The 22338-nt window shown below is 44.6% G+C and overlaps 1 protein-coding gene across 1 annotated transcript in view; it reads right to left on the minus strand.

The window, feature by feature from the left end:
* The window catches only part of PLBD2 (phospholipase B domain containing 2), a 44036-nt gene that overhangs the window by 14343 nt on the left and 7355 nt on the right, over positions 1-22338 (minus strand). The window contains exons 4-5 of the mRNA XM_088457272.1: positions 5953-6053; positions 153-367 (exon numbers count right to left, since the gene is read on the minus strand). Coding sequence (XP_088313398.1) covers positions 153-367; positions 5953-6053 — 316 coding nt within the window. The remainder of the gene's footprint in view (positions 1-152; positions 368-5952; positions 6054-22338) is intronic.

Below are 22338 nucleotides of genomic sequence, written 5' to 3' on the forward strand. Positions count from 1 at the left end.
GCCAGTCAATACACAAAAAAAAACACACACACAGTGAAACACCAGATAGTACCCCCATGTAATATTGCTATTCTACACACTCCATACACAGAGTAAATAGGGATAATTGTTGGTAAAGCCAAAAAGCACAGTTGAAAATAGTAATTCTTTACCACTGGGAGATGTGCGGAAGGGAAGTGTGTACTTCTTGATGATGCGCAACATGGATTGGTAGGTATTCCAAGTAACGTGAGACACCAAGAGATCTTTATTGCCTGGTAGAAGCTTAATGAGTGCAGAGCATGACCCCGAACCAAGCTGTGCCTGAGCCTCTGAATTATTGAGAGCAGCTTCCAGATCTTCCAAGTCACCCCCAAGCTGGAAGAGCCTGAAAAACAGAAACTACACACATTTAGGATAACCAACAGTAAGCAAACAGACAATGTTAAACTCAAGCATTGTGCGTAATGCTCTGTGTACAGTGCTATAAACATTTGGTGGTGTCATAAAAAGATTATTAACACTTCTAGACTAGTTTGCTTTTATTATAAATTTGTACACTTATCTAGGACTAATGTCATGTGACTTCCCAATGAGAACCCCTTATATAGGTTTGGAACAATAGTTTTAGAAACAAGAAAGTAATTCACCACTGATTAATATAGTAACATCCCTCATTAGTGTATTATCACACAGCGGCTGTGTGATAATACACTAATGCCGCAGGAGGTGTCCTGTGTAAATAGACCCATCCTGATCCGCTGCCTTAGCCGAAGACACAGTATCAGATCTGCACGATCGGTCATCTGAGTAACTCAAGAATTCACATTGTTGAAGCCAGTGAAGCAGTGTCCAAGGACGCAGTCACTGCCTTCAGCACAGCCAGAAGACTGGGGCTCTGCAATGCTGCCTATCGCTTTGATACAATAATATGATTTTGGTACTTACCGATAAATCCTTTCCTCAGATTCCATAGGGGACGCTGGAGTGAATATACTGGGGTATAGATGGGTGAGAAAGGAGCCTGCCACTTTAAATTTCTTAAGGTGCCTAACCCTAAACAGCCCCCTACCCCACCCCCCACCCCTAGCCTAAACCTAAGCCTCCCAGGGGGGTGTCCCCGGGAGCCCTAAACCTAACCCTCCCCCCTCGCAGCTGCCCGCCGCCCGGCTTATCTTCGTTCGGTAAACGCCTGTCCAGTTTGACGCCTGTCATTAGTACCACGCAGGGATTAGAAAGTCTGGAAGCCGGCGGTCGGCATTTAGACAGTCGGCTTCCAAACTACATCCCACTAGGGAACACTGGGATGTCCCTGGTGTATTCACTCCAAAGCTGGCCCTCCCGGGTGGGAAGGCGCCGAGAACCTGCAGAGCCCTGTGTCCATGTCTGGAGACAGTGGTCACCAGGCAAACATCAGACTGTACCAGACAGGAAGAAAAAAAAAAAAAGAAGAAGAGGGATCCAAAGCTTCCAGAGCAGGTTGGGTTAAAAATCAGGGACCCTTGCTAACAAGGAGAATGCATACCAAGAAAGACTGTGGACCGAGCAGCTGCACCTCAAGGAGGGAAGCAAAACCGCCACATCTGGCAACACATGAGGTCCCCACGGATGGCACAGATTAACAGTAAGACCGAAAGGGAAAACTGCCCAGTGATAACAGAACCATGACAATACCTAGATTCAGTCACCACGCAAAAGAAAAAAAGTCAATGCGAACTTGAGTGCAGCCTATTCCAGTTCCTGACCCGAAGCCTAGAACAAATCAGAGCTCTGAGATATCGGAGTGCTACAGGAGCACGGCCGCAAGAGCCACTCTGGAACAAGACGCTGTGACATAAGGAACTGAACGACTTGTGCAGAAGAAAACCAGCAATCGTGGAAATAACCACAGGCATGTGCAATATGCTGCAGAAGAGTAAAGTACTAATCTGTACCGAGCCCTTAGGAAAACCACTGCGGAGTCATGTGACATGTGGGAGAATCCGAAACCACCAGATAGCCAACTGTCTCTCCCATATAGAAGGTTATCCTAAGGGTAGAAGCCTGCTAGAACAGGTACGAGAGGCACATGGTTGAAGATCCAGGACTTCCTACTTCGACCTAAAAACCAGCTTCGCTGATAGAGCGCAACTGTGGTATTCACAGCCAGCATGGAGAACCAGGGAAAATGGCAAAAGGAGGTAAAGCCGAAGTGAGAACCTAGGACTGTACAAAGTAGGCCCGGAAGAAGAAATAATGTCCCGTTAGGAGGTACCAAAGGGTACCCAGCCTCACCAATACACTGGTAAAACTAGGTGTACATCACTCGTCCAATGAGTGAGGCCTGAAGTAGACAAAAAGGAAAGCTGAATTTCCACACTCCCTAAGGATAGGTAGCAATAGGACATACCTACAAGTGGCACAGAGCCGGAAGTAAACCGCAGAATCGAAACCAAAAAAAATAGCAAACCACCGGAGCTTAGAGAGGTGACCAGCAGGGTATCATCAACAACAAGGCAGCCACTGCTGCAAGGAAGCGGGAGAAAAAGCAGAGTCATGCCACCAGCTTCCCTGTGGGCACCCACGCCTGTGAGAGACCCAGCCCCCCTTGCTAATCAGGGGGATGGGACATACTCACTGAAGTCATGCCGCTGATGCGTGGGGGAGGCTAGGGACCCGGACACTAACCACTTGATCTGTGGCAGGTCCCCACTCTGAATGTGGCCCAGGACCCGGACACTAGCCTTAGAGGGCTATGACGGGTTGTCAGACCGTGTGACTAGGGACACATACACTAGCTGCAGTGAGCTATTGGTGGGTCCTCAGAGTCCAGCGGTGTCCCACATTGCAGGCAGACTGTGGCCATACAGTCTGCTTGTAGAATTGAATGAAAAAAAAAAAAAAAAGACTGCCCTCCGTGCACCAGTCTCCTCTCTAGCACAAATCTAAACTGGGGTCAGGTGGGGTATAGAGGTGGAGGAGGCAGCTACACTTCTAAAGAAATTTAAAGTGCTAGGCTCTCTTGCACCAGTCTATACCTCAGTGTGTTCACGCAAGTGTTCCAAAGTAGATGAAGGATAAAATTAAATTAAATTTTCACCATAAAAGAACTTTAAGATAGGGAAGATTTATAGTTTATATAGTTGTCCAGTACTTAGTATATTTTTAATAATGTAAAAATCTTAAAGTTCTAAGAGTGTACAAATTCACAATTCTATCATTCAACACAGCAAGAGCATATGTACGATTATAGCTCCCCTGACCTCTCCATTATGCATTTTTCATAATAGGTTCCAAAACTACCTCAAACCAGACATGTCTAAACCCACCCATCTTCTCTACCCTAAAAGCTCTTTCACTCCTCCCATCTCTCCAACGATGGACAACTTTTATTCCTGCATCCTCGTACTATTCTTGATGTCCTCAAATTAACTCATCATATACCTGTTGCAGTCACTCTTCAATAACATTACCACTCTGCAAGATCTACTCTGGCTCCCATTTCCTTAAGAGTTCAATTCTAGTTGCTCACCCTCACTAATAAAGCACTCACCGAGGACTCTCCTACCCTCTGAATACCATCTCACACCTTCAAGGTTTCTCCCCACCCTTCCACATTTACGTAACCCCCCCCCCACCTTAGATAACGAGTTCTCAGAATTTACCATGTAGATGGTTATATTAAAGTAGGGCATGCTCTTTCTGCCATCTCATGTCTACACCATTCTTTGCAATGTTCTATTTCAGGTCTAAGGTGAACTTGTTGCATTCTAAGGCCATCTTTTAGATGCACTCTGTTTTATGCTCATGTTTTATTTGGAATGCTGCCCAACAAGTGCAATGGAACCTGCGGCAACAGTGATGAGGAAGTGAAAGATGAAAACAAATGGGTAATATTTAGCCTCACTACACTTAGTGCAGAATTGTTGTTTTAGGGGACTACAAATACTATTTGGAAATAGAAGAGCATGATCGTGAACAAAACCCAATATATAGTTTGTAGTCTATGTATGTATGTATGTATGTATGTATGTATGTATGAAATAATAATCTTAAGGTGCATACACGGTACGATCTGTACCACCAACAACTTCAAAGATATCTTTGAACAATATCTATGAAATATCTTTTGAAAGATCTTTCAACGAGTCATCTTGCCACATCTCGTCCATGCGGGAACGTGCATAGTTGGTCGTTCACTTAATAAAAAATGACAGATATGAACGATATATCGTTCATATCGTAACGATATATCATCCAGTGTGTATGCACCTTTAGTTTTAAAATTCTGTAATTGTTGCATTCACAGGTAAGGGGGAGTGGTGGTGTCACAGTGATTAGCATTGTTGGTTTACATCGTTGTGGCCATGGGTCCAAATCCTACTAGGCCATTATATGCGGAGTTTGTATGTTCTTCCCATGCTGGTGGGTTTCCTCTGGGTGCCTCCATTTACTCCCACAGTTCAGACACCTACCAGCAGGGTAAAATGCTTTGAGCAAAATTTACCCAGTGTCATATTTGTGTAGTGCAGAATTTACACCTTTGTTTCTGAAACCCTGTCCTCAGCCTTCTTACAGCCCAGATTCTAATGGTGCGTACACACGGTACAACTTATGAGCAATTTGAACGATATCGTTCATATCGTTAACTTTTTTGCGGTCACCAACCGGACGACCAATGATGTGCGTTCCCGCATGAACGGTACCAATATCTATGGTCTTTCATGCGTGCAGGCCAACTTGGACGATTTTGTAAAGATTTGCCTGAAAAAAAGATCGCTTCACTGAAATATATATCATAGATATCTAACATAAGCTGCATACCCCCTAACAGTCCTGGTTTTAAGGGTTTCCCTGCTTGACTGCAGGTGACTTAATTAGTACCTCAGTCACTTTGTTTAAGCCATTTGTGCTCAAGCTACGATAGCCTTTGCTGCATACACACGGAACAACTTGAGCAACCATAGATATTGTTGATAGATTTCCCTCTAACTTTCTGTAGTGCAGGTCAAACTATCTTGGTTGTACACATTGATAGATATCTGATCGATATCTATTGCTGAATACACACGTAAAGATTATGTGTCCAACCATCCAACTAGCTGATTGGTTGGAATGAAAATCTGGTAAAGTATGAAAGCAAATGACAATCAGCAATTTGCTCCCAAACGCATGCGAGTAAATGATGATCAGCAAATTGCTCCCAAACCACGGAAAATGGACAAAACCTGTTTGAACAAATTGTTTAGATCAAACATTTAACAAAACTTGACTGATGACCATTTTCATCTGTTTTCTGGCATTTAGGAGCAAATTGCTGATCATAATTTACTCCCATACATTACCAGATTTTCATTCCAACCAATCAACTAGTTGGATGGTTGGCCAGAACATCTTTACGTGTGTATGCAGCAATAGATATCTACCAGATATTTATCAGTGTGCAACCAAAATAGTTCGACTGCACTACAGAAAGTTAGAGGGAAATCTATCAACGATATCTATGGTTGTTCAAGTTGTTCCGTGTGTATGCAGCATTAGGCTATCGTAGCTTGAGCACAAATGGCTTAAACAAAGTGACTGAGGTACTAATTAAGTCACCTGGAGTCAAGCAGTGAAACACTTAAAACCAGGACTGTTAGAGGGATTTTAGGACAGTGTGGGAAATACTATAAGCCCCAATGGGATAGAGACATGTAAATTATTAAGAAGCACTTTACAGAGCATATTTAACATGTTGGCGCTATATAAAAAGGTTAAATATATCCATTAGTGAGTGCCATTAGATATATTATAGAATAGTATTTTAGCTTTGTAGTTCTGCAAGACTATAAGAAGGGCGTTTGCTAGACAAATAAAAAGCAGTACATTGTAAATTCCTAACAAAACACAACCTCCTTAGGGCAACACTTGAAAGTGCTTAAGTGGTGAACAGAATTAACCATTCTGAACAGGTAAAATATTACAAATGTTAGTGAAAATATTCAAACTTACAGGAACCCAAAGGGACTCAGTGTAAACTTTTTTGAGGGAAAGGAGATCCGGCCACTATAGCTGTCCTCTAGGCCCTTGAGCTGGAGGAGTGCAAGCCGAACCTGAAAACATGTACAAAACTAGGTCACTCTCAAAGTCAACTAAAAGACACAGATAACAGAAATTTCTAATTAAATAGAAAGTTAGAACAATAAAATAATTCGAATAATCCCCATGTCATATGTAGATTATTGGATACAACGGATTAACGCAATCAGAAATGTAAAAATAAGATTTCTGGTACTTCCTGTTAAATCTCTCTCTCAGAGTCTGGTGGACACTTCTAAACCATGGGTTACAGTGAGTTGAGGAGCTAGCACTGAAAAGGTTAAAAACTTTTTAGGGTCTATAACCTCCTCCCCGCCAACCCCTTCCTCTTTTTGAACTTAAGCCTCAAGGATAGGTTTAAGAACTGAGGACAGAATTGCACACAGCCAAATAAGTGTCCCCCCAGATGGACTGAGAAAGAGATTCAACGGTAAGTACCAAAAATCTTATTTTCTCCTCCATCCATCTAGGGAACACTTCTAGACCATGGGGGATGTACAAAAGCTGCGCATAGGGAGAGGGTATGCTCAGCCTTGGCTGAACCCAGTACTTTACATCCAAAGGAAGCATCCCTAGAAGCAAAATCATGAATCTACAAACCCAGCAAATGTATGAACCGATGCTCAAGTAACTTCTCTACTACTAACTGTTCCGTAGAAGCTCTATGCTGTGCCGCCAACAAAATACCAACAGTGTGAGTAGAGATCCTAACCGGGATGGATCGTTCAGCCCCCTCATGTCTGTAGAATCTGCGGCCATACTCCATCAGGCTGTAGTCTGCCTGGAAGCTGGCCAACTTCTGATAGAGATATATATTTCTTATGCCGGTTGACCTCTCAGGTACATACTTTTACAAAGTCTAACAGGGACACTTTGCCTGACCCTATATTTTTGCAGTCTAGCAAAAAAGTTGCGATACAATTTTCTGAAACAAAAGACGACATTACTTGATATAAAAAAAAGGTAGTGTAAATTGACACTATCCATCAGAACCTGGAAAGGAGATCTCCAACATGAGATCCTAATTCTGACATTTGTGATAAAAAACAAAAACACAAAACTTCAAAATCACCCTATTTCACGTCCACCTCCTGAAAAAGGTTCAGAGGGTGGTCATTGAAGTGCTGACATTATATAAAACACACACACAGACTGTATGCCTATATGGTGGCTTTAGCATGGCAAAAAAAAAAAAAAAAAAAAGAACAGTTTCCCTATTATACTATGTAATAGAATGCCTCAGACTATGATCATTGTCTAAAGACACTACCTTCTGCTTTACTTAAACTGAACTATAGAATCTGAAACCACTAGTTCTTCTAAATTTGGCTTCAAGTCATGCCAATACAATTAAAACTAATAGATGTAATGACAGCAATTGGCCCCTGAGTTCACAGGCCCTGTCAAAGTGACAGAGCAGTCTCTGGACCCAGTAACATGTTTAGTATCTTTGAGTTCCAAATGCTCCTTGGCCAGTCTGGTGCTACCAAGAATTATTGCACTACCTTTTTTGTATTTTTCCTGAGAACATGGAAGCAGTGGAAAATGTACAAGATGAAATTCTAAAACATCTATTAGAAAGACTAATGGATTCTTGACTCTGCACTTGTTGCAGAACCAAGACACCATCTCTCTTGCTGATCCAAATTCATAACCAGACTGTCTCTGCATCCAGAAGCTTGAGCAGTTACCCTGGAAGAATGGACTGGCGACTTGGCGGTCCTTCACATGCTCTATTCCTGGAATATAAAACAAGCTGTTCCCGGAAGCTGAACCTCTGCTTTGGAAAAAACCTCAACAGAATCACTCATTGCCATGGACATCTTGACCCTCCCTGATTAATTATATGCATGCTACTTGATGTAGCATTGTCTTACTGAATCCTAACAGTCATTCCCTGGATAAGAGATTGTTTTTAGAACCTCTCCGTCTAACAAAGAGCACAGATTGATTGGAAGCCTAGTTTCCAACCTACAGCACCTGATATGACCAGGCGGTCTCCCATCAAAGTACTAACTCGGTTCCACCCTGCATAGTTTTACATTGTTGTGTGGTTGAAGGTTTTCTGGACCAGTCACTTAAAATAAATAGTTCAGTCTAACAGCTTCCCATTCCTGGAGACTAGCATCAGTCATGCTAACCACTCAATTATGGATGAAGAACTCCTGCCTCTGTACAAAGTTCTCTGACCAGGTCTAGCATCTGAGAATTGGTCTTTTCTCTGGTAAAGGATGATAATTTGAGCAGATCGCCAATAGTTGATCGCAATAAAGCTCTTAAAATGTGTATTGGATGCCACTTTCCCTACTGGACTGCTTAGAATATCAGACCCTCTAAAATTCACATGCACTGGCCTGGAATCATCTTGGATTGTTACCAATTGATAACCCAGCTATGGACTGTTGGACATCCACTGCCCTTAACAGGACACTGCTCCTCAGCTCATCTTCCTCTCCAAATGCTCTACATCTGCCTCCCCCCTCTTACAAGCCCTCCACTGGCTCCCCTTCCAGAACCCAATTCAAGGTTCTCACACTCACAAAGCCCTCACCCATTCCTCTCCCATTTACATCTCTGATCTCATCTCCCTTCACTCTTCTGTCCACCCTCTTCATTCACACCACCTTTCATGTCAATTGATTACTTCCTCCCACTCCCGCCTCCAAGATTTACCCACGCTGCTCCCCACCTTTGGAACTCCCTACCTCTCCCGATCAGACTCTGCACCTAACTTGCTGCTACATCTTCCTTCTCCCCCCCCCCCTACCCCATCTGTGTCACTCCTGTTCGTCTGCCCCTCCCTTAAAGAATGTAAGCTCTTACGAGCAGGGCCCTCTACCCTCTTGTGCTTCTCCCTACTGTAATTTAATTTATCTTACTCCCCACTAGGGCAACCGACACTCGGCTGCTTATGTGAGCGTAAAGGTCGCTAATATAGCAATGTTTATTATACATGTCCATGCCCTGCTTTGTATTGTATTCTAAGTCACTGATTACTTATTTGTTTATGTACTTTGTAAGGCGCTGCGGAACACTTGTGGTGCCATATAAATAAATGATAATAGCAACATCTGGGTCAGCTTTGAAAAACAAATCTTCTAAATAGGGAAAAACCTTATTCCCGAAGATATTAGGATGACAGTCATGACTTTAGTACGTTTGAGGGTCTGTCTCAGGGGCGGATTGGGCCGCCGGGAAGCCGGGCTGTTTCCCGCTGGGCCGGTCCCTTATTATATTTTTAGGGGCTGGCGGCGGCTCTTCTCTCACCCACCCCTCTGGCGGCCCAGCTGCAAGCTGCCGCGATCGGAGCTCAGCTCCGATCTTGCAGCATTACAGCTTCCGCACATGCCGGCAACCATCCCATTCCTCACCCACCCTTTTGCTTTGACAGCACAGCCGCCGCGACCAGAGCTCAGCTCCGATCGGGCAGCATCACAGCTGTCTGAACTTAAACAAAAATGGCAGGCGGGGAGCTGCTGCACATGCCCAGCCGCTGCAGCTCCCCCATAAGCCATTGCGGATGCCTGTCAGTCACTTCTGACGGTACCACCTCCAGGCTGTCTGCGGCCAGCTTCGGCGCCTCCAGGATGATCTGTGTACACGCCGGCACTGCAATGTACACGAACGCACGGAACAGCAGCAGCCTACAGGCCAATTATTACAGTCAGTAAGTAAACTATATTATTTATATCCAATATATGTCTGCCTGAAAAAAAAAATATAAATATATATATATATATATATATATATATGCAACTTGCATATGGTTGGTGCAAGTTTTGATGGCGTAAGCAATGGTGGAGTCTAAAGGTACAGTACACCAAGCAGTATTGCAGCATTTGTAGCGTTAATGCTGGGTACACATTTAACGAGCACAGTCTCGTTAGTGATGGGACCAGCAGTGGTGTCAGGAGCAACATTGCCATGGCGGGTGCCATGCTGCATTCGGCAGCATGGCCCTCGCTAACGATGTCACCTGTCGGACCTGCATGCAAGTCCAACAGGCGATGTCGCTGACGATGCGCGGGAGCGCGCATAGTCAGTTAAATTGAGGATACACACTAAACAATGTTCCCAATATGTCGTCCGATCCGTCTGGATCGGACAACATATCGTTTAGTGTGTACCGGCCATAAGAGTATGCATCTCAGTCCTTGCAGATTCAGACACACGGCGGTGCACCATGCAAGGGGTTAGTAGTAGCCACAACTGCGTTCAATTTAGAATCAAGGCCTATAAAGAGGGAGTATCCCATTCCCTCAGGCCACGCCCTCTCAACAGAGCCCGCCCCCATCAGGGCTGCTTCCAAGAAATTTCCCGGGCTGGTTTTCCATCCCAATCCGCCCCTGGTCTGTAACCAAAAAAAAAAAAAACCCCTGAAAAGAAAAATCTCTCTGCTCAATCTTAAGACATTAATGGCCTTTCCAAATGAGTATGTGAAGGTGGGCACCCTTGAGGTCTGTACACCTCCCTTCCATTATGACCATTGTTACAGATTCAACTAGAATCTGTCTACCTGCAGTCCTGTATTAAGGTCCTTGATCCTGAAGAGTCTATGGGCCATATTCAATTAGATGCAAAAAGTCAGTTGCCGGACTTTAGACATCAGAGGCTTTGGGTGCGAAAAAGTATCGCACTCGTCACCGCGTATCCCCGTATTCAATTCCAAATCGGCAAAAACGGGACCAAACGAAAACAAAGTAAACGAAAAGTGCTGTCATTTTTGGGGAAATCAGCCTGACAGCCCCTACAGATGCTGTGACATGGGGGTTCACTATGGGTACCCCAGAATAGCCCTGCTGAAGGTATTTTGGGTCTTTAAATGGTCTCAATAGGTGCTGTTTAGAGTCTTTGAAAAAGTGAAGAATAGCATTTAGCAAGTGTTTTTGGGAAAAATTTGTCATCCCAGCAAATTTGGGGTACATGAAAATGGGTGCAAGCATATTTTAAAGTGTCTGTCAACTTTTAAAAATCATGAAAAATCCACCTACTGCAAAAAAACAAAAAAACACAATTCTGGGGCATACTTGGGGACCCCCCCCCCTGAGTCTATTTCGCTAGTTTAGGAGTTTGATCCCAAACTTTATTTCACCCCCAAAACAAAAAGTACTTTTTTGGGGTGTGCTGGGTAACTTTAAAAATGTTTACACTTTAACTTTGGGGGGACAGTACAAGGGGTGCTGGGTGGTTTCTGGAAGTATGTAACCCAAAACCCCAATTCTGCACTTTTTTTTCCGACACCTATTAATATTTGCAGGGTTCTATCCATTGACTTTCCGCACCAGTGAAAAGTTGGGAGAACTGAATATGCGGATAAGTCCAGATTGGCGAAAATGAAGTCATTGGTGAAAAAATATCGCCAATAACGGCTTTTTGCCGCAATTGAATATGGCCCTATGACTCCCTTCTGCTTAATGGACTAAACTGATTGGAAAGAAACATTCCTCTTTGACTTTCTGGCCCTGGGACAACTACTCCCGACGCAGAACTAAACTGAACCTAACTGCTAGATCTACAGCAGACATTTCTGTCGGTGGTGTGGTAAATGGCCAATAAATGACAGAATATGGGCCCCTACCACAGATAAGTCAGCTTGACATACTTCTGAGTATCCTCGAACCTGGGCCTCTTTTCCTTTGCCCTTACAATAGAAAAACGGTGGACAAAATGATTGAAACATACTGCTTTTAGATCTAAAGCCTGGGTCTGACCCAAAACGGGTCAGACCCAGGACATACTTTTCTACTGCGGCGCCGATCCAAAGTATTTCTGTATCAGCACAGTTTACACTGCACATGGGTGCAGTGAATCACTTCACCCGGCGCTTGGAGATGACATCTCCAGGCACCGAGAAGCCCGGAAGTCTCCATGCAGTAAACAGGAGCCGAGGCGAATGATCGGGTTGATCACGTGTAAACCCAGCTATAAAAATATATTTCAATACCATTCAAGAGGCCCCATCCTTCATAGGTAAAAGTGTGGCCAACGAGATACAGGAACATGCATGTGTGTCGCCCCCCCCTACCCCAGTAAACTTACAAAGCAGGAACCTGATTAGTATCTGACTTCTATTAGGATTAAGATATGATTCAGATTGATTTCCTTCATCACAATTGTCAGAATTCTCACAGATTTTCCGGATTATCAAAATCCCTAAGGTTCAAGGCCTTATACACTGATTTGACCAGGTCCTCGATAGCTGAATACCTGGACTTGTACTTTAAGGATACCTGAATACCTTTCAGACAATTGCTCTATAATGCTGTTGCTTCCATATTACGGTTTTAGCTAAAACCAACAACTCTATTAGTGAAGAGGACATTTTAAGCTTAAAAAAAAAAAAGAGGAGTCCAGTCCACTGCCCTTGCCTAGATGGGACTTCTGAAGACCCTACTGCCCTGGCCCAGCCTATCTTAGTCAACTGAGAATCAGCTACTCTGACTGGACCAAAATTTGCATAGTTTCATCTTGGGTGAGACTAGAACCCTACTGGATTGCTTTGCAGGACCGGCAGGTACCCCTGCAAGCAGAAGCAGATTGCCTCACAAGCAGCTGCACAAGCATAAACTGACAACCTGAACAAGAAAAAGTTAACATATTAAGTATTACCCCCCCCCCCCACCACCCCTCACTATACTCCTCCATGGTCTATAATTGCTACCCCCTAAAAAAAAAAAAAAAAAACGAAACCACACACACACACACACACACACACACACACACACACACACACACTTTAAAGGACATTAATTAGCTGCGCTCATTTCCTTCTCAAACTCCATAACAAAGAATGGTGTTCAGATAAACAGTGTTGGCAACTGGGTAAAGTCCTTGTCTAATAGCACCTAATGAAAAACAAGTATCGGTAGAATAAGGCACAGGATCATCCAGTCTGGGTTTGTGCCACAGTATGAATCTCTTACAGATCCTATAGTACATAGAGGAAGTACATCAATTATTTTTGCAGAGACCCACTTGAACAGCATATTAAAATTTCACACCCTCAGAGGTCATCCAGGTTGGGATGAAGAATTGGTCTCTAATGCTGAAGATCTGACAGAGCTGTCAAAACGGAAATGCCAACTCCTCTACTGCATTGCTCTTGATCTTCAGAAGTGTCCAAGCAGTGAATGTAAGAAGGGAGACCACATTACCCATGGAAAAGTTCCATGGCATCAATATAACATCTATTCTTTCTCTGGTGTCAATGATTGAAATATAAAAGTTGCCATGGTGTTTGACATTGTCACCATCAGGTCTATTTGAGGAAACCTGAACTTTTGGACCAGTAACTTGTACACCTCAGTAAATGTAATTTCTGATTTGAGCTGCAACATAAAAAGGACTGGCTTGCATGCCAATTTATTATTAGATATTTTCTTATGAATACTTGGAGCAAACTTTCAACTACAGTACATCAATCCTCATGTGTGGACATTGTTATAATTATTTAAACTCCAATAAACTGAAACCACTGCTCTTGCCAGACTCATTCTACTATATTGATTGCATATAGGCAGCCAATTAGCTACACCTATAACCAATGTCCCTTTCAGCACTTCACATCGCAGGCAAATTCTACCCATGACATGACAAGGCTACATATATCATGGTCCTGCTTTTTGTCCCACCTTTCTAGTTTCTTTAATAAACTATAAAAACAAGTTATGGTGAACACAATCCATTCTGATTCTTCAACCCTGAATTCTGCCACCAACAAAGGGTTTCCCTAGTGACCCGCTGTTGTGATCTAGAGGTCTAAGGGCGATTCATTTGAAAGTCCCACATATGCCACCTTGCCCTGGGGAGAATGCAGAAAGTGGATGAGAACAACCCCAAGTGACAGAAATTGTCCTTCATTAAGATCTGTTGCAGAGAATTAAGCTGGTATGCAAGATGCTGCAATTTGACAAGACTTGTTAAGAGGATTTTGTACTTGATTACTTTACTTACCCTCTTGTAGAAGGGGTTAAAAATATGTTAAAAAGGTGCTGCCACCATGCTGCTGAAACAGTTACCCTGGCCAATAAGATCCATGCTTCACTGAACACTAGCAAGAGGAGGAAGGAAAGATTTGTTCACCTATCTTACAGCAAGTTATAGGTCACTAGAGGTAAATCCTGAGAAGAGAATTTCTTTACTAAAGAGATGACACACTTCAAAAGAAAGCCTGGTAAAAGACTGATTGCAGGTCTGCCATCCAAGAACGCAGTTGGAATGCTCTACTGGTAGCCACCTCTGAAGCTATCAACCTCTAACTAAAGCTGGCCACACATCTAAAGATTCTGTCCAACCAGTTGATTGGTTGGAATGAAAATCTGGTAACGCATGCGAGTAAATGATGGTCAGCAAATTGCTCCTAAACCACGGAAAATGGACAAAACCTGTTTGAACAAATTGTTTACATCAAACATCTAACAAAACTTGACTGATGACCATTTTCATCTGTTTTCTGGCATTTAGGAGCAAATTGCTGATCAGTTACTCCCATACGTTACCAGATTTTCATTCCAACCAATCAACTAGTTGGATGAAAGTTGGTCTAGTGTGTGGCCAGCTTTAGATAGTAGATGTATTCAGACTCTTCACAAATGAACAATCCCTCAGGTGGGCAATAAGCTGCCCTCCAGGTGTTGTAGAACTACAAATCCCACCATGCCCTGACATTTTTTCTATTTAGCCATGATAAAACTGTTGCAAGGTATGCTGGGATTTGTAGTTCAACAACACCTGGAGGGCAACATTGCCCACCCCTGCCTTAATACATAACTTCATTGCTACCAACTATCTACGGATCTTCTCACGAACATCATTATGCAGGGTATCTGTCCTGACTGAGCACCCTGGAAACTGAAGCCATTGCCACACTAGATTTGGCCAGTCACCAAAGAAAGAAGGTTTCTTTAAGCAACTTTACATTTTCTTTTCCTTAAGATGTTTCACAGGACTACTCAAAAAAAGAAGCTGAAAAAAAAAAAAAAAAATTCCTTTTTGGGGAGCACTCTTTTGTAGAACAAACATAACAAGAATTGTGTAAGAAAATGATACATATTAAAACATACCTTTTATTAATAGCTCTAAAATATAGGGCAACTGGGCTCTTAGAATAGCGAGTCCACCCACAAAAACACTTAATATAATAGTTTCTAATCACTTCAAATCGGTTATACAGTGGCAAAATAATCAAGGTTAATTAGGCACATAATGGACCTCATTCATACCTGCTCGCAAGCGGGTCGATGTTTAGGCCCTGCGCACACACAGCGGCCACACTGCGCGTGCGCAAGCCCCGGAGCAAGAGAGAAACTCTCTTGCTGTGGAGCTCACTACAAAAGGGGCGACTTTTGATAGTGATCGACAGCTTACCCCGTTGTGTAGGCGTGGCAGGGGGGTGGTTTCACAAACTGAGGCGTTCCTAAAGGAACGCCTGCCGTTTTGTGGGTGGCCGCACTGACATCAGCAGTGATGTCAGTGGGGAGCTTCCTGCTCGATCAGAGCAGGAAGCTCCCTGGGGCTTGCGGTTGCTGAGACCCAACCTTAGGGTCTCGTCGCAAGCCCCGATGTCTTGACCATCGCGACCAACATGGTCGGTCGCTAAGCTGTGGGTGGTAACACACAGCTTAGCTAGCTAACAGGAGGCCGCACTTCAAAAGCCAAGCGGCTGCCCTCATTGAGAGCGACCGCTCGCATTTTGCAAGCGCCTCTGAATGAGGGCCAATGTGTGCGGATATCTGGTAGCTATGGAGACAAAATCAATAGGGTAATCTTCTCAAAAAAAATCTTTTTTACAGGTACTTCATAATAACATTCTGATCAGAGTAAATAAATTGCTCTATTATGATGATCCCATGATATTATATAACCATAGACATTGACACAATCATAACCTGTGAAACCTCTAATCAGAATTTATATACTTGTTGTTAGTGGATATATCCAATCTTCAATATTTTGCAATCATTGACACTTAAGTATGAAGCAGAGGTTGCAGTTTTCAACATATTGCAATCATAGACATAAGGAAAAGGTTGCAGCATATATGATCAATGCAGCATATGAACCAACTCATATGTTCATAATTATGGAATATGCTGAGGTTTGAAGTATAAATGGTGAAAAAAGTACAGCACACAGATGCCCTGGCACCTTCTGCTTTCCAGTCTCTTCAGAGAGGGGACACTGGATGAGAGAGGGGCCGGTTGCGGTGCTGATAGAAACAAAATAAATGTACAGGCTATCACTCTCATGTCTGATGTTAGGTGACTGCTGATATCAGACAAGGACATTGCAGAAGTCAAATTCGCCATGTGAGGACTGCCTGTACTGAAAAGAAATACCTGGAAGTCAGTGTGAGAGAAGGTCTCCTATAACTCCAGAATGGCAGCTACCCGTGTAACAAATTGGGAGAGAGGCAGCAGGACGCGCTGTGACCGGACGCCTTTCGTCTAGGCCAGCCCTGGTCATGGGTTAGCGCTTTCGGGCTCCCACTCACCGTCAGTGACCACCTGTCACTGACTCCACCTACTGCGCCATGGGAGTTTACTGAAGCTGCCACCACCAAGCTCCTTTCAGCGGCGCTTGGAACCGCTTCTGTGTTTGACTAGCTGCGGTCACACCCCGATTGGCGTCGGCTGATTCCTTCTGATCCCCCGCAATGGACCAGGTCTGCACGGTAGCTTGGCAGAGGGCTTGAAGTTGGAGACACAGAGCTCTTACCCAGAACAGCCGGAGAACGGAATAGCGTTTGGCGCAATTCTGTTGGTCGTAGGGTACAGATGTGATCGAAGTAAAGGCAAAAAGGTGTTTATTGCTCAAAGTCTTAAAGAATACTCGTCCCTTCGGACTGAAGGGGAATAATCAACATACAAGATGTTACAGCAATTCTTCTCCACAAAGGATAAACAAAGATGTACAATATTACCAGGCACGAAGCAGTCCTTTATGCCACTCTAATACACATTCCCACAGGCGATAAGTCTGCTCTGCGGTTTCCAACCAATCACCTTAAGTGCATGACCTGTACATGTGCTGGCCACATGCACATTTAACATTGTCCCCTATGGACAGTGGGGAGTGGTCAGTCCCCTGAGCCTACCTGGTGTTTTGGTCGCCACCCAGAAGTCAGCTCGTCTAGGGCCAGGGGAGGTTTCCCTCCAAAACCCTACTTCCAGGAATCTGCTAAGGGACCAGGCCAGCCACCTCTGCCTGAATCTGAGCTCCAGAGGTGGGCAAGCAGGGTCCCTGGCCACGGAAGGGAAGCTATTTGAAGCTCCCTAAACCCACTTAGCTGGCTACCTTAGCCAGCTCCCTATGCACCTCCTCATACCACTTCCAGGCATGAGGCTGCACAGGGGAACACTGTATTTCCTCTGGAAGGGGCTGGGAGTTCCAGCAGCCCACGGAGGACTCTGGATCCTCCGTGGGCCGTCCAGAGCATCACAGGCAAGTGCACTTTACTTAACTTTAAATTATACATTTTAACTACATACACCTTAAGTACAATCATTACATGTGAAAATATACAAATCAGCCTGTGCCCAGCATCAGGTAGTTACGCAAGGCAGCACAGGACAGGCTTTCCTGGCTCAGCGCTGCACATACCACTGTGAATACATTTATTATTTATTTGACAGTGTGTTTTGTTATACTGTGCCCAGTGCTGGGCTTTACTTAACCTTCCATGCTGGGACACTGAGCCGTGCTCCTAGTCTCCAGCATATGGCTTTCAGCTCTGCAGCCTGGGACCATGCCCTGGCCGCAGCAGCTGTACTTTTATTCAGCAGCATTCCGTTGTTACCTCCTTAGCGCTGGGGGTCCAGGGGGCTGGCTCTCCCTGTCCCCCGGCGTGCAGGCACCTAGCCCCTGCAACCCACTGCTGTGGCTCCCTCTGTGGTCTGCTCACAGCAATGGGGGTCCGAGGAGCTGGATCTCCCTGTCCCCCAGCGTGCAGCCACTCGGCCATACTGCTAGGTCGCTGGGAGCTAGGTTCCCAGCCCCCAGCATCGGCGCACAGTGCCCCCGCTGCTGCGCACCGGTGGTTAACCAGCGCAGTGCAGGGAGCCGGCTAGCCCGATCCCCCTGCATGTGGCGCTTAGCCCTGCAGTCCGGGACATTTGTCCCGGCTGCAGCAGCTTCCTGCCGCTCTGGAGCGCTGCTCCCGATCCCCAGCAGCCAGCACACAACCCTGCCGACTCTGGAGGTGGCCCAGGGGTTGTACCACACCACACAGCCCCCCGGTGCCTACCAGCGAGTTGGGGCGCCGGGAGCTGAGCTCCCAGCCCCCAGTGGTCGGCATCCAGCCCTGTGGAGCTGGGATGTCGGGAGCCAGGCTCCCAGACCCCAGCGTGGAGCCTTCATTGCCGCGCCACCGCCGGAGATGATCGGGGGCTGGGGCACCATCATACAGCCCCACCGAGGGGTTAACAGTGCCACGGCCATCGGACAGGGTGTGGGCCACGGCAGCATAAGACATTAAACACTTGGCGCCTAGCGCCGATAATACCATTAAATGTGGCGCCTAGCACCCATTGTTGCTTTTAGAAAATAGCGCCGCAGTACAGGGGTTAACCCCTTCAGTGCAGCGGCAAGGATTAACCATTGTGTGGCTGGCCTCCGGCCACACGCGTGCTTTGTCGGGTAAGACTATATACAGCTGCATCAATTTTAGGCAGTGAATGACACTTTGAAGCTTTGTGACCCTAGAAAGTTTCTTAAAGAGTGAGCCGATGTCTGTAAATTATTTCCATTAGTAATTAATTACTTTTTAATAACCTGGTGCACTAGAAACTGCCCTTTTGATAATTATCAAAAGCTGGAGTCATGTAGAGACAGGTAGTGTTGTCGTGAAGTTTACTGCTAAATGAGCATTCAGGATCAATAGAAGAACCCAAAAAACCAGACGGGATTAATCTGTACATTTAGGTCCATACTAATTTATGACCTACACTTCTTCAGCTGATGCACAGCATATATGTATCTACAGTGAAATAATAATAATATTAATGTTCCACAGTCTTCTCATACCAAGAAAAAGGAACTGAAAACAGTTTAGGAATCAAAGTCATGTATTCTTTGTGTGTGGACTGTATTCTTCAGCAAAAAACCTTGAAACAAAAAAGTTTATCACATGCTCCACAGACAACGCTGACATTTTCTCAACAGGTCCTTCCTTACAGAATGCAGATATGGAAAAAATTGCCAGCTACCCCTAAACATTAGGAAAAGACCACTAAGTGGGGCTTAAGCCAGAATGGCTGCTTTTCTCATTTTTGGGGGGCTGTTTAATAAATTTCTCTAAATGCACCTGAAGGAAGCAATACGGTATAGATTTCTCAGATGTCACCAATGGACTACACAGTGTGTGACTCAAATAGAAGAGGGCAAAGTTTCTAGACACTTGCAATTGAAAATAGCAACTAGTGACCCCCAGGGAGGAAAATCTATCCCAGCTCACACTTCTGGTGGTACATAAAAGAGGGACTCTACTGGAACATGTGGGCAAACAACAACAAAAAAAAAAAAAACTACACACAAAGCTGAGAGGCAGGAATAAAAACACAGAGGGAGAAGTTACACTATGTACTTTATATGCTCAGGTTAGTTATTGCAAGGAGAGCAGTCTCTCGCTCTGTCTATGTAATCTCAGGATTGTAAAAAGATTTATATTTGTAAAGTTGTGAACTTGTCAGTACATGGGTGATCTAACACAACCGTTACAATGTAATTTGCGGCAAACACCATTCACTGTACGGTGCTCTGGAATCACCATTAATAACTAGGCTATCAGAAGATGAGAGAAACCTTCGTAAATTAAAATATATTATATATATATATTTTTTATTTTCTTTAGGGGTGTGCACCGGCCACTTTTCGTGCTTTGGTTTTGGATCTGGATCTTTCTTCGTGTTTTGGATCTGGATTGGTTTTGCCAAAACCACCCTTCCTTGTTTTGGGTTCTGGGTTTTGTGTTTTGGATCTTTTTTTTTTTTTTTTTTTAAAAAGCATAAAAACAGCTTAAATCACAGAATTTGTTGGTTTTTCTGCTCCTATGCAATTATTAACCTCAATAACCTTCATTTCCACTCATTTCCAGTCTATTCTGAATACCACACAATATTGTTTTTATGGCCAAAAGATTGCACCGAAGTAGCTGGATGACTATGCTAAGCGACACGAGTGGGCGGCACAAACACGTGGCCCATCTAGGAGTGACACTGCAGTGGCAGACTGGGGCCTAGTTTTTCAAACTGCCATCCTAACAGTACATACTGCAAAGAAAAAAAAAAAAAAAAAAAAGAGGTGCAAGATGGAATTGTCCTTGGGCCCTCCCACCCACCCTTATGTTGTATAAACAGGACATGCACACTTTAACAAACCAATCATTTCAGCGCCAGGGTCTGCCACATGACTGTGGCTGAAATGATTGGTTCGTTTGGGCCCCCACAAAACAAGCTGGCAATTAATCTGTCCCTGCACAAACTGGCTCTACGGAGGCAAGATGTCGTCCTCATCCTCCAATTCCTTGGATAACACAGGAAAAAGGGATTTAGGTGTCCCTGGACTGCTTACGGTCTTAGCCAAAGTTTCTGAACTTGACTAACTTTTTAGGAACGCGCTGCAGGTGCCGTATAAGGGAGGATGTTCCTAGGTGGTTAACGTCCCTACCCCTACTTATTTCACCTTTACATATGGTACATATGGCAAGACAGTTGTTGTCCGGATTTGGATAGAAATATTGCCAGACCAAAGAGGTGGAATGTTTGGTCTTCTGCCCAGGCATGACCGTGATGGGCTTTTTCATCCCACGGACAACTGTCTTCCCCGGAGCCTGATTTAAACAAACCACATCACCAACTTCCTCCTCAGTGCCAGCTACACCAGTATCCTCATCCCGTTGTACTTCAACAGTGACATCTTCAATTTGCATATCAGCAAGTGGACTGCGAGTGCTCCTTTCAGCACTTGCAGGGGGCGTGCAAATGGCGGAAAGAGCCACCTCTTCCCGTCCAGTGCTGGGAAGGTCAGGCATCGCAACCGCCACCACACTTGGACTCTCCTTGGGGATTTGTGATATCTTCTTAGAACGCACAGTTCTTCGCTGTGCTTTTGCCAGCTTAACTCTTGATTTTTTTAGTGGGAGGAGGGCTTCCATCGTCATGTGAAGCTGAACCACTAGTCATGAACATAGGGAAAGACCTTAGCCATTCCGTGTCGTAAATGGCATATTGGCAAGTTTACGTTTCTCTTCAGATGATTTAAATGTTTTTTTCAAGGTCATTTTCCTGAACTTTGTCATTTGGGATTGTATGTGCCCTCTACTATGACATTGGGCATCGGCCTTGGCAGACGACGTTGATGGCATGTTATCGTCTATGTCATGACTAGTGGCAGCAGCTTCAGCACTAGGAGGAAGTGGTTCTTGATCTTTCCCTATTTTATTTTTATCGGAGAAATTTGGTCATCCATTTATGTTATATTGATATATACGTGCGGCTAAGGCGCACACAAACACAGAAAATAATTTTTTTATTTTTCTTGGAGACTAGTGCCCTTTGGGGGTTACAGCACCCTTTAACGGACAAGCCAGCCGGCCTTTTACTTATGGGACACAGGCGCACGCTTGGCGCTGCTCCTTTGTTGATGCACGTGCAGCCACAGTGCACACAATTCACAAACACAGAAAAAATATTTTTTTTAGCACTTGGGGGGAGCACCCCTGACGGACAGAGCACCCCCTGGACAACACTACAGCACCCCTTTAGGACTGGGACACTGCACAGGACTTTGGAGTGGACACAGCCCCTATGGACAACTGACTGCACAACACAGTCCAGCCAGCCCCTATGGACTTTGAAGCAGTGGACACAGCCCCTATGGACAACAGCAGCACAGCGCAGCACAGCACAGCACTACACTACACAGCGAGCCCTAACTCCCACCCTCCCTCTTCACTGTCCACAGCCGAGTGAGAAAACGGCACCGACGCAGGTACCTTACATAGGATCCAAAACGCGCGAGACCCGGAAGGCGGGATGATGACGTTTTGCCTCGATTTCAGATCCGAGTCAGGCAGGAAAAGTCGAGCCTGACTCGGATCGGCAGGGGGCTCGGATTTCAGAAATCCGAACCCACTCACCCCTAAAAAATAAATAAAAATATATATATACACACACACAGTGTATCTATGTATATATAAAATAAAGTTCCTGGTTCTGGGGTCTGTGTGGTAGTTCAGGATGATCTTTTGAACCACTGGACAGATTTTGATTGGATTTTCACTATTCTATAAAGCATTGGTCG

Source organism: Taudactylus pleione, unplaced genomic scaffold (genome assembly GCF_031769625.1).
Source record: "Taudactylus pleione unplaced genomic scaffold, aTauple2 ptg000749l, whole genome shotgun sequence".
Taxonomy (NCBI): domain Eukaryota; kingdom Metazoa; phylum Chordata; class Amphibia; order Anura; family Myobatrachidae; genus Taudactylus; species Taudactylus pleione.